Source organism: Danio rerio, chromosome 13, assembly GCF_052040795.2.
Source record: "Danio rerio strain M-AB ecotype USA chromosome 13, GRCz13ab, whole genome shotgun sequence".
Classification (NCBI taxonomy): domain Eukaryota; kingdom Metazoa; phylum Chordata; class Actinopteri; order Cypriniformes; family Danionidae; genus Danio; species Danio rerio.
The window spans coordinates 27,623,730-27,641,701 of NC_141033.1; the positions used below are offsets into that span (position 1 = coordinate 27,623,730).

A 17,972-nucleotide genomic window follows, 5' to 3' on the forward strand; every position below is an offset into this window, starting at 1 on the left:
TTCTTTATTTAAGAAAACGATTTGCACCTCAGAAGTCGATGCAGACATGCAATAAACAAATGGTGGTGTTTGAAGTTGTGAGATGTGGAGCACAGACGCACTTGATTCTGGAGGTAATTAATAATATAATAACACTAATACTGAAACCGTTAAGGTGTTTTAGATTGCCCAATACAACATTTCAGATGCTTTACAATGTGGTCAGCCTGCTGGGTTGTCCATTTACACACATTTCGGTAAAAATGTTTGCATAGTAGTTTAGTAGTAGCATTTTTTCTTATCAAATAAAAAGATTATTCTACTCAGTTATGAGCATACGTTTGTTAAGCAATTTTTTAAAATGTATGCGCATCTTGGTGTTTCCATCGATTTTTTATGTGCATATCCAAAAAGCGCATAAAAATAAGTACATGGAAATGTAGCTAATGATGCATATGAATGAAATTTATGATTTAAATAAAATAAAGTTGACAAATAATCACTTTTAGTATAGAGAAAATTCTCAGAGAAATGTGAAAATATAAACAAATACTTGTCAAATTCATATAATGTTTACATTTTTTCTCTTTGATTTTCTCTATTAATTTTTGCACATAAAACTATAAATAAAATCTAATAAAATATTGAATAAAAATATTTGACGATTTACACTATTTAATGTGCATTTATATACATCAAACTAATTTTAATATAGATTATAATTACAATAATTATTATAAATTGCATCAAGACTGAAAATGCTTAAATTAAGCAGGAGAGGATAATCTTTTTTTCATAGATGACATAAAAATTGTGAAAAACATTCATGAAATCACCTTTTGTTTTGTAACCTTTTCTTTTATTTGATTCTTGAGATGTTTTCTGCTTATTTATTCATTCTTCGTAACGTTAACCAATGATTTGTTTGCTAAATCTTTCCAGCATAACACCAATTAAAAGAAAAGCACTTCTGGTTTGCGGTCCAACTTGAACATTACTGGAAAAAAGCAGTCCATCGTATTACTCCTCCATCAATCTAAAGCTTCATTTAGTCATTTTTGCCAATAAGGCAAGACGGCGGCAGTAAACCATAAACCACAAAAGCCTCAGCTGCATCCTTTATAGTCCATTTAGTGCTAGAAGTGAGATCTTCATATAATAACTTCAGATTATAAACATTGATTAGCAATACCCATCGCTCCGCAACGCGTTAGCAAGACAGCTGCTCGATGCCATTTCTCACACACAAGCTAAACGTATGTTCTTTATTGATACCAAGACCACGTGTGTCTGCCAAAGGTCAACCATATTCTGAGTGTGCTTCTGTGGGACTGCGCGTGTATGCAAATGCTCAAGCACAGTATGGCTTTGTTAGTAACGGTGAGAAAAGGTCCTCTTCTGCCATATCCCACATGCCTCATTGCTTCCTCCTACAGTCTGAGCCCCTTCTTTAGTGTGATAGGAAGCGAATGAACAAAAGACAGCGTCTATTTATATCTCTCCCCACCAAGCCCTTCTTGGCGGTTGCCTGCAGTTAATCATTATTCATAATGCGGGGGAAGCGTCACCTTCACTATGTCACGTAACACTAAGTGCTGGAAGGATCTAAGAGTTCTGTGTTCATCACCATTTGTCACATCTGAACGCCTGCATCTATAAATACACGTGGCGTCTATGCATGTGCCACTCACTTTGACCTTTCCACAATGTCCCCGGGCTCGACTCATCTCTGCTGCCTTTGTAACAACACCATGCTATATCATGTAACATAAATGTCACATAATTACACAGAATAAGGAAGCGGAGGCTGCAAATGGCACATTGTCACAATGCCATGGAGGAGCTGAATCCAATGGCACGCCAAGTGTCGTCTTGAACCGCTACATCAGAGGTTCGTAACCTTGAGCGCATGTGTCAAAGCTGGCATGGGAAACATGTAACCAATGTAACAATATTTTCGCAGATGCCAAACATCAGAGTAAAAGCTAAAGTTTCAATCTTCCCAAAAAATCCAGATGAAAACTGTACACAGATGTCAATTATGAAATGAAATTCTAATGAACAAGTTTTCAACTTACATGAAATAAAATTGACATAACATGTCAAGTTAACATCAACTTAAAAATAAAGCTGACGCCCTGTGAACTAATTTAAAAGTTACATACAAAATTTTGATTTGTTGATGCCATTTTTTAATGTACTGTAAACTTGACTCAACTTAACTCAAACTTGTTAGAAATTAAAAATGTATACATACATCAAGTGAAATAGTTTTTTTTTTTTTTTTACTTGATTTACTTTTGTTTACATGGAGAGGACTGGGTTTATGACACGTACTGACAGCCAACAGGGGCCGATTGTAATGTTTTTAGCTTCAATTTTCAGGGCATGTGCAGGACACCCAGTCTACACAAATAAATTTTAATAATTAAGCAGAAGTCACTAACTAAGTATCTTTTGTGACCTGTATCCATTTCATATGAATGTGCATTGCTTGTAGCATCTATACAAAATGATAACCTGACTGCCTAACACATTATGTGATTATAAGAAACCAGAACTACTTTAAAGACTTACTAGTCAGTGCAGACAATTTGAATGAACTATCCCTTTAATATTTTAACACTGAGCAGTATTTTTTATTGTATTAATACAATAAACAATGCAAAATACACTCACCAGCCACTTTATTAGGTACCCCTGTCTAACTGCTCATTAACTAAAATTTTGAATCATCCAATCACATGGCAGCAACACAATGCATTTAGGCATGTAGAAATGGTCAAGACGATCTGCTGCAGTTCAAACAGAGCATCATAATGTAGAAGAAAGGAGATTTAAGTGACTTTGAACGGGGCATGATTGTTGGTGCCAGACAGGCTGGTCTGAGTATTTCAGAAACTGAAATACTTGAGGGCGATGGCCAACAGTAGCATAAGACCACACCAGGTGCCACTACTGTCAGCCAAGACAGGCAATTGAGACTCGCACAGGCTCACAAAAATTTGACAATAGAAGATTGGGAAAAACGTTCACTAGTCTGATGAGTCTCAATTTTTGCTGCAACATTCAGATGGTAGGGTCAGAACTTGGCATTAGCAACATGAAAGCATGGATCCATCCTGCCTTGTATCGATGGTTCAGGCTGGTGGCACACTTTGTTAACACCACAGTGTACTTAAGTATTGTTGCTGGCCATGTCCATCACTTCATGACCACAATATACCTATCTTCTGATGGCTACGTCCAGCAGGATAACACAGCACGTCATAAAAGTGTGAATCATCTCAGACTGGTTTCTTGAACATGACAATGAATTCACTGCAATCAAACGGTCTCCACAGTCACCAGATCTCAATTCAACAGAGCAACTTTGGGATGTAGTGGAACGAGAGATTCGCATCATGGATGTGCAGCCGACAAATCTGTGGCAAATTCGTGATGCTATTAGGTTGATTTGGACCAAGATCTCTAAGGAATATTTCCAGTACCTTGTTGAATCTATGATACAAAGGATTAAGGAAGTTCTGAAGGCCAAGGGGGGTCCAACCCGGTACAAGTAAGGCGTACTTAATAAAGTGGCCGGTGAGTGTATTTGAGTTTAATTACAAATTACCCAGCATTTAAAATCTTTATTACTTTCCTTATTTTATCAAATACATCAGTGACACTATTAAAAACAAGACAAAAAACTTTGTAAAGAATATTTGCAGTGCTTTTTGTTTAAAGAAATGTAAACATTATTTTATTTTTATTGAATCAAAACTCCTATATACACTTAATATACGCTATTTTTGGTGGTGATTTTTCATTTACTGACAATTTGTGCTCCTGAGGGTGTATTTTAATATGCTGCTCTCCACACAAAATGTAACACAGCTTGGCGTAAATTCCCATTCTCCACAAGAGGTGAATTTTCTTAAAGCGAAACCATGCTAAATGGATTTACAGGTCACATAAATATGGCCCATTAATGAGAACAGTGTGGGAAACAGTGTATCACCTACCCCTTTAGATTATGAGGTCTTGAGATAAGACAAGAGCACTCAAGATAAACGAGAGAGCGCTCGAAGAGAATTGGGAGCCCCCGCTGGGAGGCCGGTGGACTGATCAAACCCAAGATTAGAGCTGTTATGATCTACTCTGCTCTCCAACTCCCTACGAGGCACAAATGGTGAAATATTAGCTGAGACGCTGCACATGTGCTCCAGCCACAGACAGGCCAGTCAACAACAGTACAGTCTAGAGTTTCCGCCCCTTCGCACTTCCAGTAAACTAAGTTACAGTGGCAGGATGAGGAAAGGTGTGATTTCATGAGAATCCTGCAAAAAAAGTTCAGTGTCAGCATTTGGGTGTAACCTCTAACTGCTAAGGCCTCACAAGAGACACGTCGCTTCCTGCGCCAGACGGAAATGGATGCCAGTCCGCTGCTCACCAGGAATGCAAAGGTGAGTCTGGCTGTTTCTTTTCTTTTTCAGGACGCTTAATTGTCTGTGACCCTCCATCAACTCAGGAAGGAAATAAACTGTTCTTGGCAGCGCAGTTGTCCGAGAAGCTGTCGCTTTTGAATGTTAACATTCAATTAACCTTCTGTCGAGAAGTGGAGGAGCATGCTTAATGACGGGCCCGTTTTCGCCTTCGCACTGCATCGCACATCATCTCCAAAACCTGCAGGTATTTAGCAATCATTAATCAGACAACCTCCCTGTGCTGAAGGTACATTAAACATTCACTCTGCAGAAATCCAGAACAATGAGGAGGATTTCACACTCGCGAGTCTCTAAATCCTTAATCTTACACTAAAGTATTGAGATGTTCTTCCACTTCCATTCTATCTGAAGCGAATATCGGAAACACATGTTGTGGCCATTCACTGTGGAGATTTTAGCGCAGCCTGGTATGCGTCTTGTTAATCTCAGAGCTTTCAAACGTTCTTTTGCACTGAAATTTCCTTTCATCCGAACGCTTCCCCCTGCCAAGTGTGATACACGTGTAGCATTTGCCATTTTCCTCCTTTTTCCACTGAGGCTAGCTCTTCCATGAAAGACAAAAAAATATATTAACTCTTTATCGAGAAAGGTCAGATGGACACAAGAGACGTTTTTTTCTTTCTTTCAAAGAAAAGCAAAGAAGTAAGTCAAGTCAAACATGAGGTCATGGAACGTTTCGTCTTCGAAGTCTGATGTCTGGTTCTAGGCACCAACTTTCCCCAATTTAAGTTTCCATGCAAAAAATATGAACTGGGAAAGGCCTTTGTGTGCTGAAGAGAGCTAAGTGATTTTCTTCACAGAGGAGTTCCAACTACAGAGTGCACATGTGTTTCCAATAAAAGAGTCCAGTTTGAGTCCAAGGTTGGGCCCCCTCACCACTTTGAAAAAGAATCTGCAAAGGCACTGTGGGCCAGCGACAAATGGGGAAAGAAGGAGAACAGAAGTAGCTGAGGAAAGAAAGGTTGCAGAACAAAGATATCTTTTTGCTTGCTTGCTTTTGTTCACCCAAAAATGAAATATCTGTCATCATTTACTCACTCCCATGTCGTTCCAAACCTGTGTGACTTTCTTTGTGGAACACAAAAGATAATATTTTAAAGAATGTTGGCAGAATTTTTTAAAGATATAGTTCACCAAAAAATAAAATTCTGCCATCATTTACTCAACCCTTTCAAAGCCAATTTGAGTTTCTTTCTTCTGTTAAACACAAAAGAGGATATTTTAAAAAATGATGGTACCTCCAAAGCAATTTTTTCTTACTATAGAAGTCGATGGGAGGCAGACTGTGGCACAGTGGGTAGCACTGTCACCTCACAGCAAGAAGGTCACTGGTTCCAGCTGGGTCAGTTGGCATTTCTGTGTGGAGTTTGCATGTTCTCCCTATGTTTGCATGGGTTTCCTCTAGGTGCTCCGATTTCCCGGTCCAAAGACATGCGCTACAGATGGACTGGGAAAGCTAAATTGTCTGTAGTGTATGAGTGTGAATGAGAGTGTATGGGTGTTTACCAGAGAATGGTTGCATTCAGAAGGGCATTCGCTGCCTAAAACATGTGCTGGATAAGTTAGTGGTTCATTTCGCTGTGATGCCCACTGATTAATATATGGACTAAGCCGAAAATTAATGAATAAATGAATGAATGACTAAATGAATGGGTCAATGGGTACGAGCATTTTTTGAAATATCTGCTTTCATGTTGAACAGAAGAAAGTCAGAAAGATTTATAACCACACTGAATGTAGATTAAATAGTGAGGAACACTGTTCATTTTAGTAGTCTGTGTTTTAAAAATTCCTACCGACATGAGTAAATGATACACAAGCATAACCTAAATTGATATCAATCACCAAATACATTCCACTAGTGACATTCGAAAGTGCTCTCAGAAACATTAGACCATTAGCCTCATTAAGACTCTCGATACGATCCAGCAACAAATGTATGAGTTTAAAAGTGCCAACTGTTCAAACCTGCAGGCCTGCAGAGCTCCAGAGGAGTAATTTAACCTCCCAATGGAGGCAGCACCTAACAACTGCTCTCTCTGTTGGTAAGTGTCAGCTTCTTCCCCTCTCAAACTCTCCGTTGCTCAAGGGGCCACACCAGGGGTGCACATGTAATGGAGCCGAGTCTTGGATCACAGTGCTGAAGAATGCTTGGGGAACATTGTATATACAGTGGAGGAGAGTGTGATTCTCTGCCCCGGCTTTGATGTCTGGGGCTGTAGAGCAGTGCTGCTGCGTTCTCTTTGCAGTGCAATATAAAGAGAATGGGAGATCGTTACTTTCTGCAGGTGAGAGTCTTCATCTGTGAAAATCCTGTGGGGCTGAGTGGTGCCTGTCAGACTAAGACTATATGTCTCCTGCACAAATTTACCAATTCAGACACATCAAAAGAGCCATCCGGGGAGGCTTAAAGCTGAACCACTAATAGATTTATATTGACGTCCTAGGCTTTATAGTAGAATGAGGAATGTACGTGGTAACAGAATGGAAAGTCTTAAAGGGGTAGTTCACACAAAATAAATATTCAGTCATCACTTATTCACCATTATGACATTGCAAATGCTCATGACTCACTTTCTTTTGTGGAGCACAAAAAGACAAATTCTGAAGAATAGGCTTGTTTTTTTTTCCTCTGCAATTACAACGTCTGGAAACTAAAGCTTCCAAAAGCATAGACACTCATAAAGAATGTAAAAGAATAAACAGTGTCATGTCAAGGTTCATTCCTATATTTTCTGAAGTCATTTAATGGCTTTGTGTGATAAACAAATCCAAGTTATAAATCACTGACAACTAACTGTACTGTTGCAGTGTAAAAAAAAATTAGGAAATTAAATCCTTGACTGGGCTTGGATAAGACAACATATTACAATATTAAGCTGGCACAAAAATATTTAAAACATTAAATGTGGAGTTATTTTCAAATCCAGTAAGCTTTCAGAATGGTTTACCATTAGTCAAGATTGTTTCAACTAAAAAAAATAAATAAATAAATAAAAAAAAAATTCAGGATTGACTAAAGCTCAGCTCACACACAGCAATAAAAAATCTATACAGTAAACACAAACAATCTGTAGTAGTAATTCTGCTAACAACATAAGCCCTATCATAAACCTGAGTGTTTGGACGTGTTTGGCGTGATTTGTTGCTATTTTCAGATCAGCACAACAGTATTTTTCATGTTTTGCGTTACATTGTTCAAATAGAAAATCCATTTGCACTACTTTGTGGACTCATAAATGTTCCATTCTAGAAAGGAGGTGTGTTAAGGTGCATTGCTGGTGCGTTGCTTTTTTGAGGAACTTAAAAAGACCGCACTATTGACCAACTGAAAGCTGCTCTGAAGTACACCGCATATGGCACGAGTTATGCACCTATGCAGGTCCAAAGGCTTACACATTGCTTAATACACACAGGATGTACAGCAATACATAAATATATTTACATATGAAAAAAAAGGATTAAATTGCAACAAAAATTATTATTTTTTATATAAATATAAAAATCACTACCTCCATGCCTTCACTACCTCCAGGGTTTTTTCAGTTTATTAATGATAATTTGCATTTGTATAATGTTATTAGCCCCTTTCACACAGTGATACCGGTAAATATCTGGAAACTTTACTGGTATATTCAAAAAAAGTGCTGTTCACACAGGCGAGGATGTTACGGAATTTTTCCGGAAAAGAGCATTCACACATCCATTCCAAAATACCAGTAAATTCTGACATCGTTAACCAGAAATGACCTGTAAACGGCTGTGCTTGTATTTGTAAATGTTTGACTACATTACAAACTCTGGATGGATCAGTGTTGTGAACAACTTCGATGAAAACATATAGAGACACACTTTTGCATGTCGAGATGTTCATGGTGTGTGTGTGTGTGTGTGTGTGTGTGTGTGTGTGCTGGCTCACCAGCTGCTTCATGGGCACACCCGACGCAGAGCTTGAAGGTAAACAAACAACGGCTTATGATAAGCATATTATCGATAATTATTAACACTGTTGGCAATAAGAAAAAACATATACAGTAAATGTTATCATCTAGCAGCTAAAGGTGTCTGGAAAAATATTCAAAGGCTTTTATTTTTATAAACCGCGCAGATGTGAATGCGTCTGACTGTTCTGATTGGCTGAAGTAGACGTCTCACGTCTAGACGTGCACGCGCTCTTTCCGGCAATTGTTCTTCTGCATTCACACAGAGCAGCAATCCGGCAAATTACCGATAATGTTACACCTTCTCTTTCCGGAAAATTGCCAGAACGAATTTACCAGTATTTTCAAAAAGGGCCTGTTCACACATACATCCTTTCCGGAAAATTGCCGGTAATTTTCCGGAAAGGTCTGTATGTGTGAAAGGGGCTATTGATAGTAGTATTATATATTATATGCATTTTTATATTTGGTTTAATAAAAACGAGGTTAGATGTGTTTCCCAGTGATGGGTTGCAGCTGAAAGAGCATCCGCTGCGTAAAACATATGCTAGATAAGTTGGCGGTTCATTCCGATGACCCCAGGGACTAAGCCGAAGGAAAATGAAGGAAAGGCAGTTCAGATTTGTCAACCTGCCAGGTTTTGAAGACATATGCATTACCATATGGAACAAAGGAATAGGACGTGTGTTTGAATAAGGTCAAGGTTTTTGATGTCGTTATTATTGTTCATTTATTTCCTTGCTGGAAATAAGAACTGAATTTAGAAATAGTTTTGAAACAAATCTTTGCACTTTACAAATGAAAATAAATAGGTAGACTAATAGATGCTTTCAGTGAAGTGCGTACAACACTGTTTTCTTATCCACAAAAATAAAGGAGTAAAGAGAAAAAGTAAAGTATAGAGAAAGTAAGGAGGCTGAATGGAGGAGGCTCATTCTTTATCCTCGCACAGATTGTCTGTTTAACCATTTTCTCGTTAGTAAAGACGTCAGTTTTTTCACTTACAAAAGTCTGCCAAGTAAATAGCAAATGCGCCATGGCACAACGCAACTGACTCTTAAAGGGAATGGGAGATGAAACTAGATGAAAATGGTTTAATGCACGTTATGCTCAAAACACACCTATAACTCATTAAGAGAATAAGCACAACACTGTTAGACCACGCACAGAGGTGCACTGCTGATCGTATTTTTCCATCTATAAAATAGCAAAAGTGGATTCGGACATGCCCTTAATGCCTTTGCACTATGCACTTTAGACTTTGCGCCTAGATTGTTAAAATATAGCCCTATATCTTAATAACAAAACCAGAAAAAATAAAACTTTGACATCCCCCCCCCCACCCATGGTTTGAAGTTGTCATGTTGATTGCATCATCAGATTGCTCTAATTGGTTCTAGCCTTGATGGTTTATCATAGTTTACGTAATTATACAGTAACAGTGTTCCAACTTTGAATTTCCAAAAAAGTAAGTCGGACAAGAAGGTGAGCAAATGAAGACAGAATAATTCTGAACTTTGAATGACTGAACCTTTAGGTAAGACTTGAGAAATTTATTTCTGCTGCGTGTTCAAATGAAAGGCTGAGAAAGAAGAAAGTATAAGGTGGCAAAAAAGGCGATCAGTTTGATTTTTCATGGCCTCTGGAAGAGTAAGAGAGAAAAGAGAAAAACGGAGAGAGCTCTGGCTCTCCAATGACTGGTTGTTCTTGTGTAAATGGTCTACCTATCATGGTCAGGTATTGGGAGCGGAACAAGCTCCCTCCCACGTCTGCCAAGCAGTGCCCGAGGCTGAGAACAGCCTCCGATTGGAACACCTCATCTCCACATGAGCGCTTTGATGTTCGCGCAAAAGGCACCCCATGTCATTGCGTTTGAAAGCTCTCGTTTTCCGCGACACCGACACATAGGTTGCATTGCTGTTGGCATTCCAGGTGCTGCCATGTGTTAATCTCAGAGCCCTGGTTCCGCATCAAGCTTCCCTTCTTGCACGAGCCAGCTTTGAAGAGCTGTCTGATCAAACTGCTGCTTAACAACCCACATATCACTGGGAGCCTTCGTAACTAGCAAATAGGCACAACTTTAACCACCCTGACTCTGTTATCTGCAACGGCAGGTGAAGAGCTGGAAGATCCTCGTGAGGACGTTCACAGCAAATCCTGTTAAGCAAAATAAATGTTGGAACACAGCTAAAAAAAAAAAAAAAAAAGAAAGACTTGAAATGAAGAATCATTTCTGTAAGTCCTTTCGGGCTGCATTGAGGTCATAACAAATGTGCCCGACAACACAAGGAGTCAGACACTAAAGTAATGAAATCACATTTGCTTGCACTGGCAGATTCCCAAATGATTATCCACAGTCTTACCTCATCACACACCGTGGTCTGTATTTCATGGTGATAGATGCAAGCCTCTACAGCCTAATGCATCTGTAGATTTGAACACAGTGCATCATCTGGAGATCATCAGAAAATTCCATGCGTCTGTTTAGATGATATATGTCTAAATAACTCCTGTATCTGAGCTCTTAAAAGTGTTGATGTCTGCAGCCACCTGCAAAAGTACACAGCGGTACTGGACATGTGCTGGAGGAATCAAACTCCGTCTAGTTGGGCCCTGAGGGCAACAAGGCCATTTGAGCAGATCTCATTCTCTGCTGTGACAGCACCCTACTTGCCCATCAGGGACTTAAGATTATTTCTGCTGTTACCCTTAAACAATATCACACAAATAAAATATCCCACTCAGATGTGTAGCATCATGTCTTGGGAATACGAGGAACAACTTTGAAAAAATGAAAAAGGGAAAAACAATATTTAGACTCTCTGGAAACGCTCTAACCCAAAAATGGCTGCAGACTAGGCCAGCTAAAGTGAAGGGCTGAAAAGATTGTCAGATAACTGCCTCTTGTTTGGGCTATAAATCTGGGAGATGCATCCAGTTTTAAATCTTGCTGTGTCTCAAGTAACAAATATAAACATGCAACCGGTAAGCTGGAGAGAAAATGGGTGCAACAAAAGATACATTGCATAGAGAAAGCTTAAAGACTTAGTTCACATAAAAATGAAAATTACTAGAATTATTTTCTCTCCCATATGTGGTTTCAAACCTAAATTTCTTTCTAAACAATATTGGAAATATCTTAAAAATGTTGCAATATCTTTTTTTTTCTTTGATTTACAATTGAGGTCATAATTATTAGCCCCACTGAATTATTATAATTATTATTATAATATTGAACTAGATATTTTTCAAGACACTTCTATACTGCTTAAAGTGACATTTAAAGGCTTAACTAGGTTAATTAGGCTGGATAGGGTAATCAGGCAAGTTATTGATTAATGATGTTTGTTTTGTAGACTTTTTTCTAGCCAAAATAAAGATTAAAAAAAATCAAAGCGGGGCTAATAATTCTAACTTCAACTGTATGATGCAATATGAATACAGTTTCACAAGGTGGTCTGTTTGACAGTTTTCTAGTGAGTCTAACAGTATTCAAGTACAAAAACTAAATCGTACAGAAAAGCTTTTCACCTTCAGAAGAAATTTGTCAAAATTAAAAGTTTTTCCATAAAACAAGCCGCATTATCTGCTAATGGGGTAAAATAATCATATATTTGGACTGAAAACAAGACAAAAAAGATGTTACGTGAAGTTATTACCTATTAATTCTGCCTAGGGGAACACGGGTACTCACAATGTAGATTGAATAAAGAAAAACAAAAGATTACAATTTTTTAAATTACAAAACATTCAATTACAAAAAGAAAAACGGTACAACCTGTCTACTAACCAATTGCCATATTAACAAAAAAGTAAAGAGTTAATAACAAAGTAGTACTGAAAAATCAAAAGTAAACTCATTTTTTCATAAATAGTATAACTTATTAAATACAATTAATCTTCGTTACACCTCCAAACATCATAATTTCTTGTGCCCAATTGTTTTAAACTCTCTTAAAAATCACACGCAAACGATAAACTTTCACTCTATTATGGTTAAACTGAACAGTGACTCTACAAATCAGATACTGTCCTACTGTCACTACTACACTCTTCAAAACAGCGTTCGGTCAATTTAACAGCATTACCAATTCTGGATTATGGAGATTTTATTCACAGATCAGCTTCAAAAACTCTCCTTCACAAACTGGATGTTGTTTACCATGCAGCAATTAGTTTTGTTACTGGTGCACCATTTATTACTCATCACTGCCACCTGTATTCTTTATTGAATTGGTCTTCTCTTCAAGCATGTCATCAAATTCATTGGTTTCTGTTCACTAACAAAGCTTTTATAGAGAAAACTCCACTATATTTACAGCCACTTCTTAAAACTCAGAAAACGTGGTGAAATCTGCGCACTAGTAGTTTTATTAACCTTTGCATACCCAAAGTTTGCACTTCATTTGGCCGCTACTCTTCAGTTTTCTGGTGCTGATGGTTTGAATCATCTGTTGCAGACCTTAAAGACACTTTCATTCCAATATCATCCGTTAAATATTAAATCCAGTTAATAGTACAAGATCACTATGCTTGTTTTTAGTTTTTCCTTGGTTTTATTTGTTATTATCTGCGTTTATGAAATTGTTATTGTGTCACAACTGCTTCGTATCTGCTTTTAATATTACCTCTTGGCCAGGTCGTCATTGTAGATGAAAACTTGTTCTCAATTGACTTAGCTATTTAAATAATGGTTATTACTGTAGGTCCTGGTCAACTATAATTCAAACTTAACATGGCATATCTTGCAATGTGATAATTGAGGATGCATACATTCCGATACCGATGCTAAAACTATATACTGTGCAGCCTTAAAAAGATTGTATCTGGTTGCTGGGACCCATCGACTTCCATACTATTTTTTAGTGAGTAAGGAAGTAAGTGGGGACCAGCAAAAAGAATTTTTAAAAAGATCTTATTGTGTGTTCAACAAAAAAAAAAGGTTTTAAACAAGTGAAGGATTGAGAAAATGATGACGGATTTCATTTTAATCCATCCCTTTAATTGGCTCATTATGCCTATTTTACACGATTTAATAAAAGTCTTAGGTCTCTCAAGAATGTGCATGTGACTGTAAAGAATGAAATATTTTATGGATCGTTTATCATACCATGCTGTAAATTCACCCTTTCAGACGAAGCAAAAATCAATGGTAATGTGTGTCTGCTTTAAATGCAAATAAGCAGCCAGAGTCCAGCCTCCTTAGCAGCCTCCTGAGCCTTTACAGCATGTGCTTCAGTTATTCCAGCAACAACAAACAAAACAAGCACTTAAAACAATTCTCAGATTAGGCATCTGATACACAAAGCTGATATTTTCGAGCTCACAGGTACAAAGCGTGCACACAGAAAGCCTGCTGCCAGACTACTAGAGCTGTGGTGAAAAATCATTTGAGAAATTGATTCCGCATCCATTCTGAGATTTTCAACATGTATTGGTATTCTCTCAATTTTAAGCTTAGTTTTATACAGCAGATTCCGCTCTAGGCTAGTTTAACCAAACACTTATAAAAAAAAGAAAGCTTGTGCTTGTTGACTGCTATGTCACAAAATTAATGTAAACACAAGTTACTATGCACACTCTTGTAATTCACTTAACCTTTTCTTAATTTTATTAATAGTTATTTTAGGTTCAAGTGACATCAATAAAGAAGTGGATGCAAGCAGGGTATGACTGTTTGTAAAGCTCTATGGCTGTTTGTGAGGCATATGAATAAAAATACGTTTTAAAAATCTCAGAATTGATGCAGAATCGATTTCTCACATGATTTTATATTGCCACAGCTCTACACATCTCTTTCATGTCAACTGTTAAATATAAACAAGGTCAAGTCAAAAGCACACAAAAACAAACTATAGGTTACATGAAGTTGGGTTTTCTCTGTAAATGTAAATACACTACCTGTATTTAGTTTAAAAGTCTTCTATAAGGAACAACAAATAATAACTTTTAGTTGATCATTTGGTATCAGAAGTGGCTTATATTAAAGGAAAAGGCCTCTAGATTATACTTATTTTACCAAAATTATATATGATCATGCCTTGATTTTTAATTATTTAAATAGGACAGTAACGTCTGACTTTGCTTAGACAAAATCTGGTCACTTAACAGAAATAATGTATAGTGTAAAATATACAATCATTGTGCAGTTGAAAAATACTTAATATTGTGTATGACTCTCATTAGCTTGAAGGACTGCATTCATACATCTCTGCAGTGACTCAAATTACTTATTAAAGTCATCTGGAATGGCAAAGAAAGCATTCTTGCAGGATTTCCAGAGTTCATCAAGATTTCTTGGATTCATTTTCAATGCCTCCTCCATCTTACCCCAAACATGCTCAATAATATTCCTGTCTGGTGACTGGTCAGGCCAATCTTGGAGCACCTTGACCTTCTTTGCTTTCAGGAACTTTGATGTAGAGGCTGAAGTATGAGAATAAGTGCTATCCTGCTGAAGAATTTGCCCTCTCCTTGGGTTTGTAATGTAATGGGCAGCACAAATGTCTTGATACCTCAGCTTGTTGATGTTGTCATCCACTCTGCAGATATCTTGCACACCCCCATACTGAATGTAACCCCAAACCATGAGTTTCCTTTATCAAACTTGAATGATATCTGTGAGAATCTTAGGTCTTCAGAGGTATTTGAGATGATTAAGATGCAGTTCAACAGATGATTCACTGGAAAAATTGACCTTTTGCCACTTTTCCAAATGATCAACTAGAAGTTATTATTTGTTACTCTTACAACTGGGATCGACGACAAGATTTGAGTCAGGTAGTTTAGTTTGGCAAGAAATCACATGTATATCAGTATATTAGATTTGTGTAACAACATCTCAACCAGCCTCGTTTAGGGATGCACAGGGCAGGTATTATTTAAAATCATTGTTCACTTCAAGTGAAAATGCGCTAACAAAGTAATCAGTGTAAAATTTCATTTTATGAGGACTTTAAATGTTGTGGTTTGTGGTTTTACAGACATCCTAGACGAGCACTTTAGACCACAGAGAGAGGATATATAAAACCACTTGTCCACCAGTAAGAGCGTAGTGTCATTCACTGCATTTATGCAATTGCTAGACTTTTTCTCTTATTAATTGAAAGTAACTTCTGGTTATACATTTAATCCTGCAGTAGGAATTTATGACCTTGTCATTGCTAGCATTGTATGCATTAAATACTGGCTGCAATTAAAAAAACACCAACCTGTGCAACTTTCACAGAGTTCTGAGTGGCACCTCCAGCACGATATTCAACCTTGAATTTCTTGACCATCTCTTCAAACCTAAAGCACAGAGAAAAGAGAAATACGTTCAACACAAATAAAGATCTTTATGCATGCACACTTTTAATCAAATAGACTTAAACAATGAGAGGAGTTTGATGAAACTGAAACGAGGGCTGTTTCATTTTTAAACACAGGCCTTGTCCGGAGTATAATTCGCAAGATCACCCAGTGGAGATGCATCGAGAACAGGAAACCTCAGACACTGTAAACAGGAAATGGAGGACTTAAAGCCTTGTGCCGCAGGGCAGTGAGACTTCTGAGAAAAGTGTGTGTGTACTGTACTTCTGCACGCACCGTGTAGAGACATGAGCGCATACACAAAAACACAAAAGACCCACACAAAGGCAACAAACGACCTGCCCCACGTCTGGACATTATTAAAGAGGAAAGCATCCGCCACAAACCTGTGTGTGCAACAGATTTTAACAGCATGCAAATAGTCTGAGTCACGGAAGGACGTGACCTTCTGTAGCCTCTGCAGTCCAAACACAAGCATGGAAAGTACACATACACACACACACACACACACTATGAGTTCCTCTCATAATAACACTGATGGCTGAGGCTGATTATCTGCTCATAGATAAGCGGGATACTGTACATTTACTGTATACAGCAACCTCACTGACGTTAATTAAAGATAAAAGATGTGAAGAATATTGATCTATTTTTCACAAACTATCTGACATGTGCAAACTTTATTTAAGATCAGTGAAACAAACATTGCTATTCTGATATTATATGTTTTCCTGTAGCAAATCCATTGGCAAAACTATAAAGAAATTTTCTGCGCTTCTATTTTAGTCCACTATCTGCTTCATTAAAAACTAAAAATTCTACAAACATTTATGTATGATGTAATAAAAGAAACCAAAAGTGAAATCTAATTTCTGGATAGTACTTTAGTGTAATGTAGCTATGTGTTGAACTTCACTTTTGAGATAGGGCTATTTGTGCGTTCATCTGCTTGGATGCTAACATTATGTTTTATTAATGAGGTGTGGAATTTAGTCTTAATGTAATCTGTGTCCAGAAGTCCATTTGGCCTTTTTATAGCATTTTATTAATGCATATACCAATTTAAAAACTGCATACGTGACTGGCCTCAAGTTTAGAGGGCTTGCCTTGCTTTTAAATCCTGTATAACATGAATGTGTCACCTTCAGTAAAACATACAAGCAAATCTAAAATCTATAGCCATGATTTTGGAATGACTTGTTACAAGAGTAAAAGTTTTAGATGTATAAAAATGATTAAACCTATTATTTTACTTTTTTTATCAGAACATAACACTACAGTCTTGCAGACATTTGTAATGGAAACACGCCTACTGCCGTACTTTCACCCACACACGCACAAAAAAAAAGAGTTATAGGAGTAAAACTAAAAAACTATATAAAGAAAATATATATGATAAATGTGGAAGCAATATTCTACAGGTAGATACAGGGATATAGCATATCATGTGTGTTTTTGAATACATGGCTTTTATCTTCACATAAAAATCTATTTACTTTTTGAAGAATAAATTCATGTTGCCAACTCTAGCTTTATAAATTTCTCCGTGACCAATCTTCAAGCCCCAGCTGGCCCACTTTGGACCAAAGTATTCATAGCCTGAAAATCTCTTGCTGTTGGTCCCAAATAAGCCTGATCAAACACCGGAAGTGAACGTGAAAATGGTGTCATGCACTTGCACTTTTTCCAACAAGTTTTATTTTTGCATTTTGTACATTCTACTAACAATATTAACTTAACCTGAAGGAAATGTGAGTGGCTTTACTGAATAAAATGTAAAACTTGCTTGTCTTTAATGATTCAGTGTTGTTATACCTATGGCCAAAGCATTTCTATGTGGTTGCTAGGGTGCTTCGGGTGCAAAAAAGCTGACAAATTAGGATTTAAGATGACAGGTCAGTATATGTTTTGGGAAGACATGGCATTTTTTCCAATCATTTATAATCAAAAACATTATTGTCAGTTGAAAAAAAATAGCAACTCGCATTTAATTGAAGGTACAAATTGTATGAGTACATGCTCCACAATTTGAGCTAGAGGAAGCTCAATTTGTTTTATTAAGAGACTATCATAACTTGAGATGGCCATTTGCAACAGATTAATGCACACAGCTCTTAACGATTGATGTCTTATGAAGCAAAACAATTGGCCTGTGAAAGAAACAATGTTATTTACCACATTATTACCTTTAATCCACAGCCTCAGGCAAATCCTCTAGAGTGACATCCTTTTTGCAAATGAGCCATTCATT

General features: G+C 37.3%; 1 protein-coding gene and 2 long non-coding RNA genes across 4 annotated transcripts in view; 1 reads left to right on the forward strand and 2 right to left on the reverse strand.

Moving 5' to 3' along the window:
• Positions 1 to 17,972, reverse strand: part of adka (adenosine kinase a) — a gene marked incomplete at its 5' end in the record, with an annotated part of 289,242 nt that overhangs the window by 221,199 nt on the left and 50,071 nt on the right. For both annotated transcript variants that reach the window (NM_212791.2, NM_001272084.1), the window contains 1 exon segment: positions 15,622 to 15,700. In NM_212791.2, the coding sequence (NP_997956.1) occupies positions 15,622 to 15,700 (79 nt within the window).
• LOC147841073 (uncharacterized) overlaps positions 1 to 17,972 on the forward strand; it is a 360,944-nt gene that overhangs the window by 176,522 nt on the left and 166,450 nt on the right. The window lies entirely within an intron of this gene.
• Positions 1,653 to 7,382, reverse strand: LOC147834208 (uncharacterized). The gene is made up of 2 exons (XR_015505980.1): positions 3,756 to 7,382; positions 1,653 to 2,653 (listed from the first exon to the last, which is right to left on the reverse strand). It is a non-coding gene; the product is annotated as an uncharacterized LOC147834208 (long non-coding RNA).